The following is a 25414-nucleotide window of genomic DNA, read 5'->3' as shown; positions in this document are numbered from 1 at the left end:
TTCACATCTGTGAGGACATCATTAAAGATAGGGAATAAACAGATTTTGGTGAAACACATGCTGCCATCCACATTTTTTCAGCGAAGTCTTTCCTCATTTTAGCAAGACAATCCCAAACCTACAGTTCAGAGCTGTCATCTAATAAAGACATGTATATATATATATATATATAATCCTTTATCTAGCAAGAAAGGGAAATATTTCATTTTTAGAATTACTAGCAATTGGTTTCCTTATGTTCCAAACTCAAGAGTTATTTTGTGGACAAAGACCACACATGTGAGCATTTATTGATAGTGTTGTGGGGAAGGCTTTTTGGGGGATCAGTGGCAGCTCCTAGGCTTGCAGAGTCTCAACAAGAAAGAAGTGAGAGGAAGAGGAGAAGAACAGGGAGGGGAGGGTTGGGCATGGAAAACAAGAGCAAATAGATGTGCAGGGCAGATGTAAATTCAACTGAAAATTAGTTCAAAAAGCAATGCAATTCCTCACTTTCAACTTAATGAACCCTGTCTTGTTTTTTTTTTTGCAATCTAATATTAAAGACTGTGGAACAAACTGCCCCCAGATATTCGCACCACCACTGATCTCAGTCTTTTTAAATCGAAGCTCAAGACCCACTTTTTTAGGCTGGCGTTCATTTCTGACTAGGGTGGTCCAGCTTTTTAGATATACTCTTTCTGTCATGTCCTTTCTATGTACTTCTGGAAGGCTTTTAATTCCCTGCAGCATTGCGGCACTGTAGCACTTTTTTAAATTGTGTTTTTATGTTTTCTTTTTTTGTTTGTTTTATAGCTTTATTGTAAAGCACTTTGGGTATCTTTGGGCTGTTGTAAAGGGCTATATAAATGAATTTGATTTGATTTGATAAAGATAATTAATTAATTTAGAAGTCATTGCATTCTGTCTCTCTTTAAATTTTACACAGTATCTTGCCCTTTTTTTGGAAACTGAGCTGTGTTTACCAGATAAAACCTCCATAGAAATTAGATTGAAATTGTCATTGAAAGCAAGGCTTCATTTTAATGCAGAATACCAACATCAAGCTTTATTTTGTTGCACCTTCTAAACGTTAGAAGACATTAAAACGACACTCAATATGACAAGTTATCCAGCAGCCTCAAGATAATTCCTTAATTTGTCGCCTCTATAGAGCCCAGTGTGTAATAACAGTGTGACATTATGAATAGGACAACTATATTTCCAGTCGCTTTGCAACGGCAATATTAAATGTCCCTACTGAACTCTGGCAACACTTGGGGACTGGCATGAGGTGTGTGCTGTCAGCTGCCTGGTGGACAGACCCCATCGGCCTACTATTGAAGAGTTTCTGCATTGCTGTCATTCCTGCTGGGGGTAGCCGATAGCACCACTGAAAGGTAAGACAGTGTCTTTCTGTTCTTTCTTCGCACACTAGCCTACCACTTTTACATTTGATTTTGTTAGCGAGATACATTGTTGTTGTTGTTGACAGTGAGGTTGTTTTATATTTATAATCTGTGGATTGTGTGTGGTCACAGAAATCTAAAGGCACTTATTACATGTTTGACAAGGTAAGATAAGAAAAGTTCTGCCTGCTTATTTTATTTGAATTCTCACACTTTTTAATCTAAGTTCATTGTTATCTACACTGACTTAGCCTCTCTTAAAATGACTGGAATATTGTGGCTGTAATTCAATACCCCAGCACATACTTTTTTGTCAAGAGATGTGATGATGGGGGCTCTAAAAAACTATCATCAGCAATACATTCACAGTTTGTTATTATTCACCCTGTCTGTTCTCAGATGGCAGGAGGAATCTTCTCCAACTTGGGTAACCTATGTGATGTGGATTGTGCTAATGTCCACCCCCTGGTGTGTCACCTGTGCCACGAGCAGTACAAATCTCCATGTTTATTGGACTGCTACCACATCTTCTGTGCCCGCTGCCTGCGAGGTCGAACCAATGACAGCCGCCTCAGTTGCCCCCTCTGTGGGTAAGAGATAGTACTTTTCAGTTGGTTTGGCTCACTTTTGGTCATGAAGTCTGTCTGGGATATTTAAGTCCTTACTAGTTACAAGTCCTTCAACTGACTGAAAACATGGAGACGAAGGTCAAAGAATGATGGTTTTGGGACCTATAAACACACACAAACACACTCATTTGATCAGATCGAGTAGAACCCCATCAGGTCCCTCAATTGTTGTTATTTTAGTGGCTGTCATGACATAGCGATGGCCAGGTGTGGGTAATGCAGATCTGAGTGGCTGAGGCAGCTGCAGGGTCATCCCACTACTTTATTTAATCTCTAGCCTCAATAAGGAAAGGGGTTGGAAGTTCCATTAAGGCCAGTCACATAGCAAACAAAGCATCCTGGTATTTGGCATCAGTACCAGCAGCTTAGGGTAATCAAAAGCAGTCACATGATACCAATCCATTTCATCCCTTGTTAAGGAAAGACTTGTGATTCACAGTCACCTTCAGGTCTGTTGTATCAACTTTCCCAGATCAAAATAGAGATGTACAGAAGCAGTTTCTTCTACCCGGCCTTTTTTCTTCATCTTGTCTATTCATTGAGCAGAAATAGATATAAATGTGAATGTCACTGCATTATTCTCATACTTTGTTCCTTACAGTCGTACACAGCAGAGTGCTCTAAAAAACAAAATCATTCTTACTCTGCTAAACTGCTACATCAACCTTTATACAGTGTCTTTTGTGAAAGTATACACTGATCAGCCAAAACATTAAAACCACCTGCCTAACGTTGTACATGTCCTCTTAATGCTGCCAGAACCACTCAGGATGTCCTGTGGTTTCAAGCACATGGACATTTGCAGCAGTTATTTTGGGTCCAATGGATTATAGTTCAGCCATCTGAGAATGAGGCTTGTGCTATCTCTTTCTCTGCCAACTTGATCAGGTTTAGATCACGGAGCTGGGTAAACACCTTTGGCTCTTTTTTGTGTTCCTTTTGTCATTCCCAAGCAGTTTTTGCACTTGCTGTGGGGTTCATCTGCATCTTTAGTAGGTGGTACAGCATCAACATGACTGCCAGGACCCAGTGTGCTTTAGTAGAACATCACATTCTATCAATGAAATATGTAATTAATTTAACCTGGCAGTTGTATTTAAGTTGCTGCTTATTAGTGTTTCTTTAGATTCAGAATAGCTGAACTTTAGGCAATTTAAACATTTGTTGGCTTCACAGAGCTTTTATCCATAGTACATAGAACTGGAAAAAACGTAGAAAAATGTAAAATCTTTCTATGGAAAACCCCAATAGGCCCTGAGCTACTGTACTCTGCTGTTTGGAATCTGAATATTGGAGCCCGTTGCCTTGTAGCTTCTATTTCCATCTGCATCATGCAAACACCTGCTCACTTGAGAGCTATGTAATCTAGGAATTCACTACTCAGCTATTAGTAGAACACTATAGAGCCCCAGTGCTGAGAGCTAGATAAATATGCTGAGGTCAGTGACAAAACAATTGTACCTGTGGAACTTAATCAAAAAGGGGCACATTGTGTCATGTCAAAATTGAATGTAGCAGAGATTTCCGGATAAATCTGTTTGTGCTGTCATTTTTATTTAAAAGTTTAATTTCCACTGTGCATCATCTTTGAAATAGTTAGGTTACCTTAGTGGTATTTTTGATAGTTGGTCAGATGTGACATGATTAGAAAACTGAAATGAATATTTCTTTAGTTAAAACCCTTTCTGATTTAAACCTTTTGTCGAACCACAGCCACAAGTTGTAATTTTCCTCCTTTGTTTTTGTCTGTAATTTAATTAAATTCTTCAGATTTTGGAATAATAAAATAAGGTATTTGAATAAGGTACCTAGGGCTCAGAGAAAATATACGAGTTTTCCTTTCTTTTTAAGGCAATATTTAAGAAAAAAATTAACCATGGGAATCGTTAGCTGCCAGCACACGCTGGCTACAAATGAGGTGAGGAGAATTAAGATTCAAATCAAAATGAAAACACAATCCTCACGTTTTCTTTTGACATCTGCCAAATCAGGAGCAGAGCTACACTATCACTTTAGGTGACACTATTCAGATGGCAGACTCACAGGTTTATAAAAAGATTATGTCACACAGCATGTGGTCCTCTATTCTCCCATCAGCAATAACACAGTGCCACCTGCTGGAATGTCACAAGAATAAGAACTGAAGAACTGAGTTGAAGGATTTATCTTTATTGACCACCGTGCTTGTGTAAATGTACAAATCAAGTTTAACTCAATTCAATGTTTATTTTCACTATACATTTAGAGAACTTAGAATACTTCTCACTGTTTAAAATGTGAGGACTTTTGGAAGCAACAATTCACCCAGTTTTAAACTTAAAAACAAAATGTAAAAATGGCACAAATTATGGAGCATTATAATTACACTGGGTTTATGTCAAGATATTTTTCATTTTCAACTCATTTAGTCCTTTCAGCTTTTCTCTAGATATCCCTCAGTCTTCATGTCATTCAGACCGAGTTCTTCATTCTGCTCGAACGAGCGAGTGTACTTCTCAACAGTCATCTCAGGATCTGGTTCTGGGGCATAAACATTCTGCAAGTAGCTGTTCCCTGCTGGGTCATCCAGGATAACATGGATCTTCATTTCTCCTGCGACAATCTTGTCTATCTTTTCACCAAACTCCCTCAGCTTCTGTACCCGATCTGTGGTGCTGCTGTCACCGCAGATAAAGGGGTTTTTGGAGACGATCAGGTCTTTGATGTCTTTCAGGAGGCCCTCCAGGGTGGTGAACTTCCCACCCAGAGCTGCCATCCCCAGCTCAAACTCTAGCTCTGGGATGCTGACAGAACATGTCTCAGACTTCAGCAGGTCTCGGGTCATGTCCGAGGCTTCAGTGACGTGCAGGGTGATCTTGGTACCGAGCTCCTCGGTGGCTCCACCTGATTTCACCTCATTGGTCCGGTGGCCACAGCTGTCACAGACAGTGGCCATGATGATGACTTCTTTGAAGTGGGGGATCTGGACGAGCTTCATGTTGGTAGAGGCTGGTGCACAGCACTCTGGGCAGTTTGTGTTGAAGACCAAAACTTCACTTCTCATCGTCTCCAGGTCGTTACCTGCTGGTTCTTCATCAAGGTCATCATCAGCTCGTATTCCCAGCTGAATATCCTGCTGGACCGTCCGCTTGAACCGGGATATGGTGAGAGCCTCATCTTTTTGAGGGGCCATAGGATTTTCAACAAAGCTGTTCCCAGATGGATCCTCAATCACTAGTGTGAATTCATCTTTAACATCTTTTAGCTTCTTTAGTTTCTGGATGAATCCATCTATTTTCTCAGCCACCTCTGGATCCGTTGCTCGTCTGACAAGCTGGTCTTGCTCCAGTCCTGCAACTGCACGGTCTAAGAGGCCCTCAACGGTAGACAGTGAGCCTTTCTGAGTAAAAGGAGGGATTTCAAAATCCAGCTCAGGGATTCTGGTGGTCGCACTGTCTGCTTTCACAACCTCCCGGTTCAAGTCTTGCTTTGTTTGGACTTTCAGCGTGTAACAAACGCCTTGATCTTGAATCTGGCCTGCGGACTGGATTTCAGTATTAGACCAGCCGCAGTTAGCGCAGCTAAACGAGCTGACAATTACTTCTTTAAAGAATGGTATTTTGGTCAGGAGCATACGTGTTATGCCGTTCTGGTAGCAGTTCATGCACAGGCTCTCGATCTCACTGGGCTGCCAGTCCTCGTCATCGGCACTAATATCCTTGAAAACGCTCCCCCCTCGAACATTTTCCTCAGAAATAACAGACATTTTTAGCGCCGAATAAAATCCAACAGGTGGGGAAAGTTTACCCGGTCCTGTATTTCCTCAGTCGCAGTCACCTCTTTTCTAGAACTTTCTAGATAACAGATCGAGACACGTTTGTTTCAAAGTGTTTGACAGACTCTTCCGCATCCTCTTCTTCTTTGATTTTAGCGGTGTTGAGTGTATATCTCTGCTGCCCCCTCAGGCTAGCTGCAATACTGCAATATAATATTTGGGGCTTTGCTGGACACAAAATATTATACATTATATATATCTTTTAATGTTTGTTTATCAATAAAATATTGATACTACTACTCTTGTGCTTGTTTGGGTGCTTTTTTTTTACATTTTTGTGTTGCTCCCAAATTATCCTGCTTTTTAAATCTGCAATACTAATAAATATAGAACAAAATGACTAAAAAGAAAAAGTGTACATTACTTTGGAAATACTTTGGAAAAATACTTGATGTTGGCTTTTGTCTTTTTGTTTTCATTCACCATGAAAACTTTTATTTGCATTTTAACACCTCTAGTTTATTTTGTTTGCCTTAGTCTTAGATTTGCTTAGTTATTCAGATTTTAAGGATAGAAAACTGTGCTTATCTTTTTTTCTATCATTTATCATTATGTTGTTGTTTTGTAATTCATTCGTCATAGCTGGTGATGTGGACTGGAATTACTTTACCCCTCTCTGTAATAATACTGCAAACTGTTTTCATTTTGAATTTCTTGACTAGTTCCACACATCAATATATATGAGACTAAAAGCTTGAAGATTCCCTCTGGACTCATTTACATACATATAAAAACACTTTGCATTTTACATAAAAGCCTGCCTCTTTTTTTTTTTCTTCCTTGTTCACATTTAATTTATTAACTTTTTGTTACTCACCATAAATGTAATTAGAGGGTGTTTTTAACTTGATAATTTGATCTATTAAATACATTAGATTATATCACTCAAAAGTAAACTCTTGGTGCACTTGAGATTATATATAACATATTCTGTATATTTGCATTTTTATTATTTTGCTGCCAACCTCTTGACAGTGTTAGTAAAATGTGCACAAGTCTCAGTTTTAAGATGAAACAACCGATCTGAGCCCCTTAAGGGAGTTGATATAAAACTCTGCACATAAACTGTACGTACTGAACGAGTGGGACTTAGGAAAGTGAGAGGGGATACAGCAAGAAACAAGCACTATTCTTTTTTAAATTATTCCTCAGTCCTCAGCTTGAAAATGAACAAGAATACATGCTAGTTAAACTAACTTTACAGATGCAGACCAATTTGATCCAATTATAATTCAGTTCAATCAAATGATTTAGAATCAAAATTTCAGTTCATATGCCAATTCATAAAAAGTTGCTTACAGAAACCAACAGACCACATCTAATCTCCTCTTCAGTTCAACACCCTATGCTGTGCATGCTTCTAAAGCTGCTGGGAAGGACGCCATGAGTTTTCTTTCTGTTCAAAACCATCTTACTTATGAAGAAGCTCATGAGGTCCTCACTACTAAGATTTAAAGGAGTACATGGCTCAACATAAACCTGGGGTTGTTCTTGCTCTCCTATATCAATGATGAATAATAAGCAGTTCCAGAGCTTCAAAGGGCTTTCTTATATGCTTATTTCTTATTTCCAGACTAAGTGAAATTCCTTTACATTAGTAAAAAGCCTTTTTCTCCCAAGCTTTTGAAATCTCCTTTAAAGCACCCAAATATGAGTTAAACCAAGGTGCCAGCCTTTTGAGACAGATTACCTTATTTTTATCCAGTGTTGCTTAGATTGAGACTGTAACCCTATCAACAAGCTACTCAAGATGTTTCATTATCTGTGTTTTCCATAGATACCAGTCGACAGTGAGAGGAAATAATAACCTTCCACCAGAGGATCGTCTCCTGAAGTTTCTTGTCGACAATAACGCGGATGCTGAGGAGACAGTGCAATGTGCCAACTGTGACCACGAAAGTAACAAAAATGTACAAAGTAACAGACACACATTAACATGTAATTGTTATGGCAAAGGACACCCAGAATGTTAGTTTGCAGTTTCAAAAACTTTCTGTTCTGCCTGCAGCTTGAATGACACGCAGATGTCATAGCAAAATATTAAAACTATCTATAAACACAGCGCAGTCCTTAGAAGTAACCAGAAAAAAAGTGAAAGGAATCTTAGCAAGGAAAAGCTGCTGAGTCACAGACTGACAATAAGAACTGACAAAATAATCAAAGTCCCAGAAATAATGTAAGACAAATACTATACTGTTTCATCCTATGTGTGGAAGCATATAAGAGAAATGGAGCATTAAAAAGGGGAGCAACTTTGGTCAATCATGTTTCTATTTAATTTCTATGTATGTTTCACCTAAATGTTTTTAGTGCAACATTGTTTGCCTGGATCTAGACCTTAAAATCTGTTCAATTCATGGAGTGGACTGATAGAAAAAAGAGAAGCTAGTTAACACTTTCACCCGATATGCAAGTTTTATCTTTAAATTCATCTACATTAGGTTATTATGCTGAAAGGTACAGGAGGTCAGTCTTGTTAATCAAGGGGAAAAACAGTGCTGTTTTCTCTAAATTATCAATTGGTAAGTCAGAATTGTAAGAGCCATCAGAGATAGATGTATTATTTTATTCAAAAGCAACTTTTTTACTTTTAAATAGTGAGAAAACAATCTAATTTGTAGACACGTGTGTTTTCTCTTTTTTTTGTGTACAGGACACAGGGGTGATGTACTACTGTAACACTTGTAACCAGCCACTCTGTGCAGCCTGCAGGGATCTGACACACAAGGCCAGAATGTTTTCTCACCATGAGATTGTATCACTCGCTAAACGTACCAAAGCCAAACACAGGAAATGCTGTAAGTGCACCTGAATTTTAATCCGGATGAATTATGCTTTAACAAGCACGTTACTCACAAAGAGCTGCTTGACTTTCCTTGGCTGCATGTTAATTCATTTTCATGCAAGTGGGGTTGAAGTTAAACTGTATTTCTGTCTCCACAGCGCTCCACGATGAGCCCTACATCCTTTTCTCAACAGATAACAAGTCTATGCTTTGCATCAAATGTTTCAGAGACATGAAAGTGTGAGTGAATGGGCATGAAACATGAAACATATAATTGTTAAATTCTCCTTCACAACAAATAGGATGTTTTTTTTTCCACAGGGAGAGTCGGGCTCACTGCATTGATATTGAAACAGCTTATGTGCAAGGGTGTGAGATGCTGGATCAGGCAGTGCTGGTGAGAGACTCCTGTCTGTTCATCTTCATATGTACGACATTCAAGGCAAACACCAAAATATCAACAGTAATTAGAGCATCATACTAAACATTAGATTAAAATGTTGCTTGTATGTTGCTGGTGATGTTTCCTATCACAAAAGGAAGCTTGGACACCATTATTGTAGATTATTTAGTTATTTCAGATCAAGAAAATGGTCTAAAACAAGGCAAGGTTTAAATTTTCTGCTCTGGGTCCACCACTACATGGAACAATATCTTATGTCAGTTAACTTTAAAGGGTATGTTTGTACATTCAAATTGCCTCAATTTACATTACATGGCTGTAGTCCGCAGTGGCGTTTAGCTGACAGGGAGTCTCTGTATTGAAGGTGGTGAAGGAGCTTCAGACATCAACTGGAGAAGCGACCCATCTGCTGAAAGCTATGATTGGGGAAGTGGGTTTCAATGTGGAGGAAGAAGAAAGTGCAATCTGCAGCCTTTTCAACAGTTTGCAGGTTAGACAACTGTTGATCTTCTCCCCAACCATGCTGTGAAATGTATGCTTCCATAAATGCTAATCTATTTTAATGCACAATATTTCAACCTCTCACAAATGGGTGGAACGGACTCCGACTACAATATATAGATAATACAATATCCCAATTATGCTGTTTACATGAGTTGCAGATAAGATATCCCATTTATGTTACAGTTTACATGTTGCAGATAACAGTCCAACTCATCCTCCACCCATAGTACATCTCACTACACAGTTGCAATGTTCACACTCATCTAAAGCCATTATTATATCCATATCCTTCAAAACATTGTTTTTTTTTAAAAAGTGCATCTTTCCTTTTCTGCCAGAGCCAGTGTTGTCAAATCATGCACCAAATACAAGCAACCTGATCGATGAAAGCAACCCCAAAACAAGTTGAGCTTTTCTAAAGAAACCAAACTTTTGCTCATGATAAGCAGGCCTGACAACTCTGCAGCTGAGCGCCTGCATCGTAAAACAGCACGGTGTCGCGATACAGCGGAAACTCCAGTAGGACATCATTTGCGATTAAAGTGTAAACACATCAGCACAATGTGATTAAGATCAGCATTATCCACACACCTAATTCAGTTATTGCTTACTGTGAATATACAGGTGCCCCATTTAATGAAGGCTGAAGTTCCTCAACAGCAGTGCTTCAAGTTGAGGCCTGAGGCCCTTTGCTGCATGTCATTCCCCAGTCTGCCCACTTTCCTGTCATGTTGGAGCGCACAATTCCTTTAAGAGAAATAAATAAATGAATAAAATCTATTTGTGGTTTGAAGTCAGCGTGCCATTATCAATCTTTATAAGGTCTGATTTCTAGCTCATTTGATGAGGTCATAAATGTGCTTCCTTAAATTTTTTTAATACAAGAAGGATTAACGTCATCGCATCTTCAGAATAGATAAGGGGAAGCTGAATCTATATGTTAAACTTGGTTCTTTGTTCCCATACAAAGTAGGAGTAGGAGATTGCTACTTCAGGCCCGTTTAGATTGAGTTGAAATCTTTTGCATAGATGTGGACTAACTGAGTGACGGAGTGTTGGCAAATTTCAGTCTTCTACCCCATCAAAATAAGATTTAAACGCTTCCTGTACTCAGCCATATGCAGTTGCTGTGCTCTCCATCTGGCACCAGTATCACTGTTTGGCCACTGGATGTCTCTGTTAATCTAATTGTGAGAAAAGAGTCCATTACCTCTGCATAATGAATAACCCAAGAGAGCGCTGGGAAATTTTTCTTTCTTTTTTTTTCCCCACAATTTTGAAAATTCATTTGGTATTAGAGACCTCAAGGCCATTTTCACAGCTGTGTGAGGAATAATAAAGACCGTTTTTTTCTCTTTTTATCTGACAGGAAAAACTCGCAGAGAGGAAGAAAATTCTGCTAAAAGCAGCTCAGAGGTAAAATGAAATGTATAAATATTTAAAGTTTCTCGAAGACGATTAACATTTTTTTGCAGAAATAGTTTGTGTTGTATTTTTGATATTCTGCTGTCACCAATTGCTTTGATACCTTTTTCTTTATTGTACCACATTCAATTGTTGTCAACCCAGGGTTGATGAATAGCACCCTTTGTGCTATGGAATAATCTCTCTCTGCAGCAAACACATTTTCCTGAATGATTTTCTTTTCAACAAAATGAGGCGCCGAATTAAAACCCCATTCAGAAGGATTGCAGTTTTCAAAGTAATGTTTGCAACTTGTGCAAGGAGAGAAACATCTAGCCAGCTGAAAAGTGGCAGTATGTACAATTATGCAAATTATAAATTTACTCAATAGCAATTTTTGTGGGAAAACCTCAATGCAATCTGAAGCAATCAAGTGCCTTTCAATGCAGTATACTGCTTTAAGAATAAGATTCGTCCTTTGTGGCTGGAACAATCTGACTTATTCTGAAACAGTTTGTTTGAAACAGTTTGTGACTGAGCTATAAAAGGTTAAACGTCAAAATTACTTTGCAATACAATTTCCATAATTATTAAATAGGTAGTCAGTCACAGAAGCAATGATAAATAGATCTCTACAATAATCACTAAAGTTTGATTTAATGTCATGCAGATTACTATGCATTAATTAAAATTTAATGAATATTTATGACAGATCACTTTTTGAAGATTTATTGACATAAATGTGTGGTTCATCTTGGTTTCTATATGCAAACTGAAACACCCATTTCCAGTGATCTGTTCCAAAGGAAATCATCTTAAAGACAACCTTTTTAAAGTAGTTTTCTTCACTGTAGGCTGTATGTGTACCTGTGCGTGATTGAATGAAAGCAGTTTTGTGTATGTGTGTCAGTGAATGTATCCGGTTGCAGTCAGTGGGATCTTTAAGAGATTTTTTTGTGGCCAGTGTCCTCCATCTCTGTCAGCCACTCTCTCTATTGCCTGGAAGGCGTCCAGTGGCTGGGTTCCCAGAAGCATGTTAAAGGCTATTTATGTCGTGCTTTGTGTGTCTGTCCCTGTGTCTGCGCCTGTGTGTTTGTTACGAGAGAAGACTGATAGATTACCTTCTGGAAATACTGAGTATGTTGTTTGTGGTTGCACCTACTCAGCTGAATCCTTTGTGTATTGTGTCAGGCATTAATGTGAAGGGGTTGTCTTACATATGTGTTTGTGTGTGTGGGTTTGCAGTCAACATGAAGAGAAGGAGAAAGCCTTAAAGGAACAACTGTCACACCTAACCGCCCTCCTACCAACGCTACAGGTGAAGAGCAGATGATAACTAATCCTCATCATGAACAATTCCAGTCATGCTGCTGATTTAATTCTAGTAAAAAACAATACTGCTATGAGAGACAGAACTTATCCTTATGGTAATTTATGTAAACAATATAGAATAAATTACATTTTAGTGAAATTGAATAGCATTACTGGGAAAATGTAGAAATACTTCTGAACCAGTATGTAAATCACACTCAAGAATTGTGTTTAGATTTAATGACTACATATGCAATTTGGTGATGTGTGGGATTAGTGATGTGGTTTGTTGTGTAGGAGTAGGAGTATTTTATATGCTTATCATATGTTTTATATCAGAGGTTTCCAAAGTCAGAGATAGTAAGCCTCCTCTGAGATTAAGTTTGGAAAAAAAACACCAAACACTCCATCTTTTATGTAGCTCTGCTAAATTTCTGGATGCACAGAGAATCATTATTATGTTGTTTATTCCCATACACAATCAGAAAGTGAGCCAAGATAACCACATATAAATAATTGACATATGGGGACTAAATTAAATGCATTAAAGGGCTGTCCTAAGGTATCTGTTAGTTTCTGCCTTTGTGAAAACATTCAGATAGAACTAATGTTTCTGAGCTCATCAACCCCATCTCAAAGAGTTTGTAATTCTTTTGATAATGACAGTAATATTTCCTCACCTTCATTCTCTGAGCCTCCCCCAAACTGTTTTGCAACCCCCTGGGAAGGCCTGCCTCACACTTTGAAAACCTCTGTTTTATATCATGTCAAAGCTATATCTGATCTCCAGCTGTGAGATGTCTGGAGTTTGTAAATATCTTATATTTCATCCGGTTTGTTTGAATTTCATGTTGTACTTTTAATCGACTTTACTCGGCCCAGGAAGTTGCTGCTTTGTCTGAACTCTAACATTTGACCTCTGATGTCTTTAGGTCCACCTTGTCACCTGCTCAGCCTTCCTCAGCTCAGCCAATAAGTATGAGTTTTTGGACATGGGCTACGTGAGTACAGCAACATAAACCATGAACTGTAATCACCATTAGTATTTCATAAGATATTAAAGTGTAGGGACACTGTTAAGAGGGAATGAACAGGTAAGAAGTATTAATAACAGAAAACACTTTACATGACAGCTTGGACAAAAAAAAGTGAAAATACAAGTAAAAGTGAAAGTAAAAGGGTGGCAAACATTGAGGTCTTACAAAATATGCACTTTGATTCCTCTCCAAACAACCATGGGTATACAGACTTCAGTATTTCTGTAGAAGTTTTTTCTTTGCAAGAGAAAAGTTTCTGTGTTTGCAGGATAGAATTGGTTTCTAAATTGAGGCTGTCCATAATGTCTCAGTGAGGTGAAACAGGTCACTGAATCACACCCAAGTATTCTTGCTTATGCAGCAACTCATGGAGAGACTGAAGAGGATTGTCAAGCTTCCTCATCGACTACGACCAGTGCAGAGCAGCAAAGTGAGTACAGCAGCAGCAGCATTTGAGCTGTAAGGACACATTCAAAATGCAGTCCACTGAACCGATTAGATTTTCAAGGCAGTTTAATCTATTTTCTTTGCTGCTCCAAACCATTTTTTGTAGAGGATCCAGACTAAATGAAAGGATACACTAATTATGGTAATAATTAATGTTATATTACCAAGATTAAATTAGATTTTTATAGCACTTTTCAAAGTATCATTACAAAGTTATTGATAGAAATAGAGAGTAACTCACAGTCCAAATGAAAATACAGATGGAGCACAGAATAAAAACATAAGCATGGGTCAGATGTGAAAAAATTGACGGGACAAATAAAACATGACTCCTTTTAATCAATCTGAACTACTAAAGAGGCAATGGTAAAGTAGAAAATAATAATGCACTTTTTAAAACACATTCCAACCATTTTTGAAGAATAGGACCAGTTGATTTTAACATTGAACTGCACGGCAGGGTGATGGTAAGCGCCATCGCTTCAGAGCAAGAGGGCACAGGTTTGAATTCTGGCTGGGGCCTTTCTGTGTTTTCATGTTTTTCTTATGTATCCGTTGGTTCTCTCCAGGTACTTCGGCTTCCTCGCATCTTAAAAAAAACAAACATGCGTGTTGAGGTTATTTGGTAACTGAATTGACCCTGGGAGTGAGTGTGAGTGTGGATGGCTGTTTTGTCTCTGTGATGGACTGGCAACGATGCCCAATGACAGCTGGTATAGTCTCCAAACCCCCCACGACTCTAAATTGGAGTCAGCGGGTATAGAAAATGGATGGATTGCTTTTTTTTTTTTACCTTTTTATGCAGAGCAACAGCAACGTTCGAAAGAGGCTCCTGGAAACACTGAGGCTGAGCCCTTAGTAGAAACACTATGATGTCTTCACATCAACAGTAGAGACTAATCAGAAAACACGGCTAAAATATTTCCATCTTGTCAATAAAAACTATGGTTAATTTTAGCTGAACGTTTTTTTAATGGAAACTAATAATTTGCTGTTTCAAAAATTTGGTTAAATTTAATTTGTTTTCATTATAAAAGTAATGATTTTGCCTTTTAAATACAGTTAATAATCAAATGTTTCTGGTTACTTTAAATTTCAGTCATAATGTATCATTACAGAAAAGTGGATATAAGAAACATGCAGTTTAGATGATAAACTAGGGTTGAGAATAGATCCCAACATAATATGGTTGAAGTTTTGGACCACCACAAGCCAACAGAAAAGCATCAGTGCCCCTTGACATGCAATATTCAAACCACAGTGTTGAGGTATTTCACTGTTTTGACGATGTTGCTCTCTGTCATGATGCACCCGAATCGTCCAGGGGTGATCACTCGGTTTTAGATTTAGTAATTGAAAGATAAAGATCCTTCTTTCACTTACTTAAATCTAGATTGTCTAGGGCATGAGCAGGCGGCCCATGTACAGGCCCTTTGGCTCTTTGGCTCTTTGACAGCTCACAGCTGTCCTGGGTTCAAGTCCAGCCCTTTTTTTTTCCGGCTCTTTTCTGCATGTCTTCCCCTCTCTCTGTGGCCCATTTACTGTTGAAATAGCCACCAATGTCTGGCCACTAGAGCCAATAAAACCTTTGAAAAAACAGTTTGAGCTTACAGAAATTTACGATCTGCATCAGAAACAAAGATGCTACCATTTCAGTAACTTTCATTATTTTCTTTGTTCTTTTTACTTTTGGATGATGAATATTCATTGTGAGTTGGTATGAGACTAAATGACTATCTCTATCAGATCAACACAGAGTATAGAAGTGAGTTTGCTCGTTGTCTCGAGCCTCTGCTACAAATTGGACCACGGCGACCTCCCTCTGTCACTGGTTCCACAAGTATTGTAACAAGGTAAGATCATTTATCTTTGCATCTCTGCCCCTGCTGAGTGATGAGTGAGTGGAATCAATAAATTATTTCTTCCACCGGGTTTTTGATTGTCAATGTGCATTTGCTGCCTGAATGTGTCAGTGGCATCTTTGGGATTCTTCCAAGAAAACAGAAAGTCTGGGCTGAACATTTCACACTTGTTAAGCATCCAAACGCAAAATCCCCAAATGGTTTGCAAGCACAGATGGAGAAGAAAGAAGGCGCCATGCTGAATCCTGCAATGTCAATTATTCTGTCTGTCTGTATGCTCTGTGCCCTGATATGTTTACATAATTCACCTTGTTGCGGGGGGCCTGGAGGGGAAGCAGGCCATCCCGATTTAGAAAGCTCTGGTGCTGCTGTGGCCAGATAACGCTCAGGTGATAAATGGACGAGTGATTCCATGTGGTCACAGTTCCTGAATCAAAATTATTTTCAGTTTTGTTCAAGTCAAGTCTGACATTTTCAGTGCCTTCACAATATACTGTTAAGTCTTTTGAGTTGAAAGTTTAATTTTAAAATGAATCAAATCAACATTTTAATAAAATAAAAAAAAGTTGTTTTTTTTGGGGGGGGTAGTGCTTCACACACAAACTCCCCAGACCAATATTTTTCCACATCAGCATCTCCCAACTATTCACAGGTCCTTAAGCCCACTAACTAATGCCAGCGTACTGACAACCCTTCTTTCCAACATGTTTAACACCCTGTCAGAGCAAGACGCAAAGTGGGCAGGGAATGATGTCCGGCCGCCTGGCACTATTTTTATCGTAATTTCACAGAACTCTCTGGGATTCAGCAGTAAGTTGGCACACAGAAGTCGGTTGGGCAGTTTGTTCCTGCCCACTGATGTCACTGTTATAGCAGGGGCAAAGTCTTTAATTGGCGTCACTGCCATCAAGACAGAGACTGTTTGTGCAGAGGATGACAGAGTGGAAAGGATATAATGTTTTAAACAGCTCTGCTGCTGCATCAATTCTAAACAGTAAGGCAGAGGGAATACATTCCTACCAGATCCCAGGTAAATGCATGTTTATTCTTTTTTGGAGATTGCAGTTTTGATGATTATGAAAAGAGGCATAATCGCAAAATACATTTTTCCTATCCTGCTGGATATCATACAAAAGCTGAGGATTATAGTGGATATTTATCCGACTTTGATTTGTGAAGTGAATCGGATCAGAGGTAGAGTCTTGGCCTGGCTTTCAGCACTTTTTTTTTATGAATTTCTGTTGAAGCTTTTATCACTGTAAGATGACAGTGGTCACACAAGGTGTTTGACTCAACAGTTTTTTAATTTCTCTTCATTAGCACATTTCTCTTTTAATTAGCACATGACGGTTCACAATACCACCCTGCTGCCTGTTATTTGTGTCTGATGCATCCTCAGTGGGTGTCTGAAAGCATCTTCCCCACAGGCGCTAATGCAAGATGCAAACCAGTCAGAGCCTGGTGGATAGCCAGCTGGCTGGTCCAATTTTTGTCATGATTTCACAGAGCAGAAGTTAAGTGAAGTGCTCCAGGCATGTTCTTTAATGTAACTGATGCTGCTTTGGGTCTGTCAAAGTCTTCAGCTGGCTGTGTTGGGATACAGTGTGGATGCTCAGAGGAAAGTCTGGAAATGTGAGATGGATGCACCAATACTTCAGCTACTGTAGAACAGCTTTCTGACAGTTTATAGCTTGCTGTATAGGGAATGAGGGGTAGATGATAGTGATAAAACGTCTGAAATTTAGTTAAAATGAGTGACGTACAAAATAGTAATTTTGCTAACCTCCTGAATGTGTGCTAGCCAACATGATGCTTGAACACACAGCAAGGTTTTAACTTTTATCATTATTAATTCTTAAGGCTTGGCAGTACAAAAATAAATGAATGAATATGTAAATACATTCTGAGACATGTTTTTCCACAATTTCTGGTTGCACTGCTTCTGTATTCTCTTCTGGCCTTCTGGGTGTTTAATTTATCTAAATATTTCAGTACATTTTTCACATCCTAAAGGCAATGTCCAAATTCAAATGATGTATTTAGATGACCATGTTGTTATTTTATTGCTATCAGGGGCATAAAATCTTCCTAACTTAAAAAATGTGAACATTGTTCATCATGAGAAAACCATTAAACATCATTAGACCTGAGACACCTGTGATTAGTCTAAGCAGGCCTCCTAATTAGCTTTAGACACATGAAAAAGATAAATGAACACGTGTTATCAGGTAATGTCATTGTCACAAGCTGGCTTTAATGGCCTTGGCAAAATGGGAAATGCACAGTGCCAAAGGTTGTCTCACGCCTTTTTTTTCTTATCTTTCAACAGAGTGAGAGTGGGTTAAAGTAAATTAAAAAGGTCTTAATGAGACAAGAGACTAATAAGTCATAATTATTATCCCCTTCCTACAGGCTCCAGTCCCCTTCTTCTGTAACTTGCCGCTCCCCATCTCTCAGTGAGATGCCCCTAGGCTCAACGTTTGGGCGAAGGCCCACGTCTCATCGCAACATCTGCACTAAGGTCCTCCTGGCTGAAGGCAGGGAAACACCCTTCACCGAGCACTGCCGCAACTATGAGAATACCTACAGGGTGAGTCATGGGTGTGACTCAGAAAGTCCCAAAAGTAGATGAGGAAGCCCGGGTAATAAATGTAAAATAAATAAATAAATATAGGATAGCTGTTTTTTTATTTTTATTTTTACCATTTTACTCATTTCTTTGCATTTCTTTGTTGTTGTTCATAACATTTTCTTCTTTTATCCTGTGGTCCTTTTTTATAGGACTGGGGAAATTAGTTTGAATACCAAACAGATATTATAAACCTTATTTTATTGAGAAGTATCAAGATTAGAAACAGGAAAATTGCAATCTTTCAAACATGGTGGTGATGGTGTCATGCTTGGAGCCTGTTTTGTTGCAGCTGGGCCAGGAGAGCTTCCCATCCTTAATGAGTCTGTGAATTCTGAATCATACCAGGGATTTTTGAAGGGGAATGTCAGGATATCTGTCCATGAACTAAATCTTCAGAGAAAGGGAATTATCTAGGAAGATCATAAGCTTAAGTGCACAAGTCAATTTACAAAAGAATAGTTAGGAAGGAATATTTTAATAAGATGAATAATTTGATGATTTCAACGGCCAGGTTAAAGTCTTTGCTGCAGTCCAACAGAAGTATTGTAGAAAGTTAAAGCTGTTCTGTGCAGAGGAATTTATGAGAGTTATTCCAAGTTCAAAAAGTGATACTGTTACAGGAATTGTTTAGCTGCAGTTACTATAGTACACAGGGAGCTGTGCTAAAAAACATTTTAAAAAAGTATACAAAAGAGATGGTTAGTGAAACCCACTATCAAAGGCCCCTCAGGCAAGGTTTAAGGGCCGAAGAAGAATGCTCTGACATTATGATATCTGCTTTAGGCACTCAGCAGATTAAGAGAATGCATCTTTTTATTATTGCCATTCAATAATACAACATTTCTATTTTAAGCATTTTCACAATCTGTTTGTCTTAGTTGGTGCCTGAAAGGTGGATGCAGTTCTCAGTCTCGCATTGAGACACACAGATTGTACCTTCTGGAATAATGGTGGTAGACATAGCCAAATGTCCACCAGTGTGATTACACTTCACTAGAGTCTGCACTACCAATGTCCACTGCCACACATGCTACACTTCATTTGCCTGTAACCTGTGAATACATGTAAATAAATCCCATATTGAATATAGCTATTAATACTGGACAGCAGACATAGTATCAAGGAAAAAAAAACACATTCAGTTTTCCTCAGAGACTGGTTGGATTAATATCTTTAAATATGAGAACGCAAAACAATATTGAGTATGTTCTTCGTTGTTGTAACCAGGTATACAGTTTTTCTGTGATTTTTGAGTCAGCTGAAAAGAGGATTGGGATAAATGATGTAGAACTCTTCATTTGGAAATGTTTTGTTATATAAATAAATATCTTTTATAAGTTGCCTGACTTTGGTTGCGCATTGATTAAAACAGCTGTTGCCAATTCTCTTTCTGGGAATTCCTCCTGCAGCTCACTTTTAACCTGTCGAGAAAGAAACAACGTTTTCATGCTCAGATGCCCTACACCAGACATCTGTACACCCATCACCATCATTAAGGAAATGTCTTATATATATATATATATATATATATGTATGTGTGTGTGCGCATGTTTTTGTGTGTTATTATAGACTCTCCAGACAGAGATTCAGAATCTGAAGGACCAGGTCCAGGAGCTGCACAGGGATCTGACCAAACACCATTCCATCATCAACACAGACAAAATGGGAGATATCCTGGACAGATCGCTGCACATTGACAGTCAGATAGCTGCTCAGTACTCCACTGTGGAAACTATGAGAGTCATGTTTGAAGAGGTGTGTCAGGTGATGTCTGACCTTTACTGTGAACCTACATCTGTCGGACACTTCTTTCAAAATGTTCTGACATTTATACTGGATTGATTGACACATCTGCTGAAGAGCCAGTTTAGAATGAATGCAGACAAAAGGTAGAAAAGTGGAAAAATGTCTTGAGTCTACTGACTGCTATTCTACAACCGCAATTCCAAAAAAGTTGGACGATTTGTGTAAAAAAAAATTTAATGTGTAATACAATGTTAAAAAAAACTAGAATACATAAATAAACATACATAAACATAAACTAGAATTTTCATTCACAATAGAACAAATCAAACAATTATGAGACCTTTTACTATTTCATCATAGCTTATCTTAAATTTAAAGGCGGCAACACTTTGCAAAAAAATTGGGGCATATTCATGTTTGGGACATGCTCCTGCAACAGCACTGTGTAGCTTCTTCTCCTATTTTAACAACAGCCTGTAAAATCTGGGAACTGAGGAGACCAGCTGCTGGACCTATGGGAGGAATGTTGTCACATTCTTGTCTGATAGAGGATCTCCTCAACAGTCCAGTGTCGTCTTTGCTGTATTTTGCATTTCATGATGTGGAAATTGTTTTCAGTTGGTGAAAGGTCTGGACTGCAGACAGACCAGTCCATCACCCGGACTCTTCTATGAAGGCATGCTGTTGTGATAGATGCAGTATGTGGTTTAACATTTTGCTGCTGAAATTTACAAGGACTTCCCTGAAAAAGATGTTGCCTGAATGGGCACACGTTGCTTTAAAACCTGCATACACCTATCAGCATTGATAATGATTTCTGGAAGTGTTTCTGTGCCCAAGCAGTGATTTCCATAACAGAATAATGTCTGTTTTTAATGCAGTGCCGCCTGAGGGCCTAATATTGATGTTTGGCCTTGTCTCTTGCACACAGAGATGTCTCCAGATTCACCAAATCTTTTGATGACATTTTGAACTATAGATGATGGAATATTCAAAATCTCATCAATCTTACAATGAGGAACTATTCTGAAATTGTTCCACAAGTTGTAGATGCAGCTTTTTGCAGATTGGTGAACATCTGTCCAGTTTTACTTCTGAGAGACTCTGCCTCTTGAAGGTGCTGTTTTATACCCCGTTATGTTACTGACCTGTTGCTAATTAACCTAATTAGTTGCAACATGTTCCTTCATCTGTTTCTTTTTAGTATCAATTACTTTTCAAGCCTTTTGTTGCCACCGTTGCAAATGTTTTGAGACATGTTGCTGCCATCAAAACCTAGATAAGAATATTTTTCATAAAATAGTGAAATGTCTAACTTGAAACATTTTATATGCTCTCTATGTTCTGTTGCGATAAATATTGGTCTATGAGATTTACAAATCATTGCAGTCTGTTTTTATTGACGTTTTACACAGCCTCTGAACCTTATTGGAATTGGAGTTGTAAATCAATAACTCAGCTCATTAAGTATGTATTCTTCACAGATTTGGGATGAGACTTTTCAGAGGGTCACCAACGAGCAGGAAATCTATGAAGGTTTGTCTGCAACATTGACAACACAGGTGCACATTTATCGCTCACTTTTTGTGCAACATAACTGTCTTTGCTTACTGACTGCAGCCCAGCTTCATGACCTTATGCAGCTGAAGCAGGAGAACTCGTATCTAACCACAATCACCAGACAGATCAGCCCCTACATCCTGTCTATAACCAAGGTCAAAGAGAGGCTTGAGCCCAGGTGTGGTATTCACAAACTTTATTTCCACAATTCAATCCCTCTGCAGCCCTACTGGTTTGTTCTAACGTAGCTTTCATAAATCATGAGTTGGTGGGGTGTACAGTACTGAGATGGATAAAGAAAATGAAGGAAAAACAAGTCATAGTCCTCTAAAAGGTTTGATTTTTTGATATACCTTTTAAACACCTTTTCCATTCATATAGGAAGTTCACATACCCAGCTTAGGGAATTGTTTTTTTTTTTTGTCTTGGAAGTGGAATGCTTTCATTTGCAGTGACCTATCTGTCTATGTTGCACAGTCCTTAAAGGAGCCTACTTAATTGTCATCCAGTCATTATTGCTGTGTGAAAAAATATGAGACTAAACCATTAAACAGTGATATGGACAAAAACAGCAGCTTTTGTCTTTTGATGATGGATTTTAATGAAAATTCTTTTAGGTTTCAGGAACCTAAAGAGCACCTTGATGACCGCACAGAAACAATGCTCAAAATCTATGAAGACAGCACAGTGGCAAAGGATTGTCAAAACAGGTACTGTTGTTTGCAGTTTTGCTGTTTTCTAAAAGCTTCAGCTTATGTTAAACAGTGTTTACCAGTCATGGAAACAACTTCCAGAACCACCACAGAGCATAAATATTTATTTTAGTATCAGAAAAAGATCTCCAATATCAAAAACAAAGGATTTGAATGTTATTTTTTATGAGAGGCTTTTTGTGGCTCATTCAAAGTATTTATTTTTGTATATTATTTTTCCTTTTTGCGAGAATCTGGTAAAATTATTAATGAGGTTTCCATGTGTTGTGTTTTATAGTGAAGCTCCTCGTTTATTTTTTTATTTACAGCGACAACCAGAGTTGTATAAAAGACCAAGACAGAGAGAAGAACAGCCGGCCACTGATGCTTGAGTCCAGAGAGAGTTCTGTCAAGACTAATCGTGCAGGCAGGCAGAGGGGCCCCACGGAAGCATCCAGCAACAATGAAATTCCTTCATAAACAACATGTCACTTGATTTTTGACCCCCTCCCTGCTCCAGTGGAACAGTGTGCCTTAATTCAGCCATAACAAGCCCAGGGTGATATGTGGCTTCCTCGGCTGTCCATGTACAGTAAAGTACATGACATTTTCTCAGCAGCAGGGAGCTGTCACTAGCTCCAAGGTGAGCCCTTGGATTGACACTAACTGGATGTACATGAAGGCCAAAGATGCAAAACTGTCAGAGCATGACGTTGACAGCCTTTTATTCAAAGAGGGCAAAGATAACAGCATCAAAGAATATTGCTTTGGTGTTATTAAAAAGCCAGGGACAGCTTTAACGAGCGAGAGCATAGTGAGTGCTATCCAAACTCTCTGGATTGTCTTTGCTCTATTTGTGCTGTTACTGTATGATAACATTGCTGAGAATTTGAAGTATCACTCTCTTTGTGTGTGTGTGTGTGTGTGTGTGTGTTTGAAATTGCTTTTTGCGCTATCTATTCTTTGCATAAAACATTTTGGTGGAGGCAGGGAGCAGTTGATGGATGACGGCCTGTGTCTGATTCCCCAGAAGATTGTTGAACCAATGTGACAGCACATATGGACCACGTCAAATGCAATGATGTGTGCGTGTTTGTCTTTCTTGGTGTCAGCAGAGGTCACTTGTTGACACCTGTCATGTGTATTGTGTCCTGCATCAGTGTCCTCTAAAATAAGGCAGGTTGGTGTCTGCAGTCAGTTTTTCCCTGCACTTTCTATATCTACATGTAGAAGTGTGTGGATATTATTTGCCTTGCCTTAACCTCGATCTCCTGCTTTTTTCTTTAGAAGCAATGCTCATATTCTTTATCCCTGCTGTGTGAAATATATACCTCTTGGTCTAGCTCTCAATTTTCTCACATAGATGTGTTGGGGCGCATTCTTTAGCTTTCTGTAGCATTTCCATGCTAAAAACCTGCCCAGAAACTCACCTCCACTCTTCCTTCTTATTGTTCCTCTCCTCTATATGTATCTTGATTAATAATCCTAATGAATAAAAGAAGATTCTCTTTTAAAACTGGCAGGAGGTGGTGCATAAAGGTATTTACTATTTACTGCAAGTAATGCTTTGGAGGGGTTGTCATATATCACTGGAAAAATATGAATGTTAAATCATTACAGTAGATGGAGTCACTGAGTGGAAACAATTTTTGAAGGACTTTTTATTTGACCAAGAAAAACAGCATGTCTGAGAAACACACAACTTAGTACACAACAGTAATTCAAGGTGAAACCTCCCCACCTGCTACCAGCACAGAAAGGAGGGTGGCCCCTATTTTCAGCACAGGTACGGATGATAATGAGGAGGTAGACTGATTGCTGCAGCAAACAGAAAGAGAAGGTTATTTACATTGCACATCCAAAGCTAAAGTGGGTTTGTTCGGAGCCGCCACTTCAGGAAATATTGGGGTCACACTGGCCTTAAGGAACAGTCCTGTTCTGCAGAGGAGTCAGAGGTGTAGATTCATTAAAAATACATTTGTGACAGCAGAGTAACAAATGGTTGTGCCTGCGCTCTGGTCCTGTACTCCCTCCCCATGGTCATTCATCATCTGCACTCATCGAACTACCAGGCTCATGTTCACTGTTCATTATTCTCTCTTTCTCCGAGTATCAGCCGTGCTTCGTCACTCACCATGTGAAGTTAGGTTAATAAAACTCCAAATGCTATTTCACTCCTAAAAAACATTATTTTGAGAGGCATTAATGGCACATGATTCTCATTTCTTCAACAGTTAGACACTCTTTTGCACCATTCATTTTACAGCTGGTAGCAGGGGAGACACTTCATACACTGCAGGAGGAATAAATTCAGATCGTTGGGTAACCGAGTTAAAAATATTAGAGCTTGTGGAGGAAGATAAAGATACGATAAAATGGAAGTTTAATGATCTCCATGGAAAAAAATAGGTCACTGAAGAAATAAAAGAATGGCATTAAAATGAACACAATTAAAGCAAATAAAGCAGCTTAACGATAAAACCACAAATGGTTATATAATGAGAATGGAAATACAAGTCTTAATTCTGCTGCATACTACACTTTTGCGAACACAGAACTCTAATTATCTTTAAAGATTTATTTGCTGTAGATGGATTTGCAGATTGATAATTTTTCTTATAAGTTATTACACTTTTAATGATGAATTGCAGCTATAAAATCATATGAGAACATTATTATTCCACAAAGGATTGACAATTTAACTGTATGTTGAATGACAATTCAAGGATATTTTTTCTTCTTAATCACATTTATGGAAAGTCTGTTTGACAACTGATGTGCTATTAAAATGACAGTTTGACATTTTATGACATGTATTTATTTATGTTGTAACTGAGTGTCATAAGAAAGCTGGTACCGCCTTTTTTTCTTTTGTATAATATTTGGCATTTTCAGTTTTATAACATTTGATTATTTCATGCGATTTATTCACAGCTGTTATACCTGTCGTCAGATCTAGTCCTTCTTTTAAATAATTAAACTCAAAGATGAAGATTTTCAAACAGTGGTAATCAAAATGGTGTCAAAATTGGCTCTACAGAATGGATTTAACAGTGAATGTCAACTGAAGTCAGGCCTTTTCATATCAAGTCCACCTTTGTTTCTGCTCTTTTCAAGAAAACTCCCATGAGACAAGAAATATTTTCTTTCCTATAGAGTTTACTGTTCATTTTCTATCTAACAAATAAAACCAATCAGTTCTA

The 25414-nt window shown here is 38.4% G+C and overlaps 2 protein-coding genes across 2 annotated transcripts; one reads left to right on the top strand and one right to left on the bottom strand.

The window, feature by feature from the left end:
• The first annotated feature begins 1479 nt into the window (after nucleotides 1-1479).
• Nucleotides 1480-23561, top strand: rnf207a (ring finger protein 207a). The gene is made up of 18 exons (XM_072381598.1): nucleotides 1480-1550; nucleotides 1785-1975; nucleotides 7606-7738; nucleotides 8482-8626; nucleotides 8772-8853; nucleotides 8935-9010; nucleotides 9381-9506; nucleotides 10890-10936; nucleotides 12170-12242; nucleotides 13168-13236; nucleotides 13634-13702; nucleotides 15466-15572; nucleotides 17994-18171; nucleotides 19783-19968; nucleotides 21444-21495; nucleotides 21580-21697; nucleotides 22137-22229; nucleotides 22541-23561. Exons 1-18 carry the CDS (start codon nucleotides 1539-1541, stop codon nucleotides 22689-22691), a joined length of 1908 nt encoding a protein of 635 aa, XP_072237699.1. The 5' UTR covers nucleotides 1480-1538; the 3' UTR covers nucleotides 22692-23561.
• Nucleotides 4168-5904, bottom strand: zpr1 (ZPR1 zinc finger). Its single transcript, XM_072381596.1, has one exon. The coding sequence runs from the start codon at nucleotides 5757-5759 to the stop codon at nucleotides 4428-4430; it is 1332 nt and encodes a 443-aa protein (XP_072237697.1). The 5' UTR covers nucleotides 5760-5904; the 3' UTR covers nucleotides 4168-4427.
• Nucleotides 23562-25414: the final 1853 nt, after the last annotated feature.

This window comes from Leuresthes tenuis, unplaced genomic scaffold (assembly GCF_036924035.1).
Source record: "Leuresthes tenuis unplaced genomic scaffold, fLeuTen1.0.hap1 SCAF_3, whole genome shotgun sequence".
In the NCBI taxonomy this organism is placed as follows: Eukaryota; Metazoa; Chordata; class Actinopteri; order Atheriniformes; family Atherinopsidae; genus Leuresthes; species Leuresthes tenuis.
The sequence above is the reverse complement of the archived record's forward strand: the minus strand, read 5'-3'. Positions and strand labels throughout refer to the sequence as shown.

What these genes read in the sequence shown, in the direction of transcription:
- rnf207a (XM_072381598.1), top strand. An exon ending in AGCCAAACACAGGAAATGCT is followed by an intron (nt 8,627 to 8,771) that starts GTAAGTGCACCT and finishes CTGTCTCCACAG; the next exon opens with CGCTCCACGATGAGCCCTAC. An exon ending in TCCACAAGTATTGTAACAAG is followed by an intron (nt 15,573 to 17,993) that starts GTAAGATCATTT and finishes CCCTTCCTACAG; the next exon opens with GCTCCAGTCCCCTTCTTCTG.
- zpr1 (XM_072381596.1), bottom strand. Translation starts at nt 5,759, where the DNA reads ATGTCTGTTATTTCTGAGGAAAATGTTCGAGGGGGGAGCGTTTTCAAG.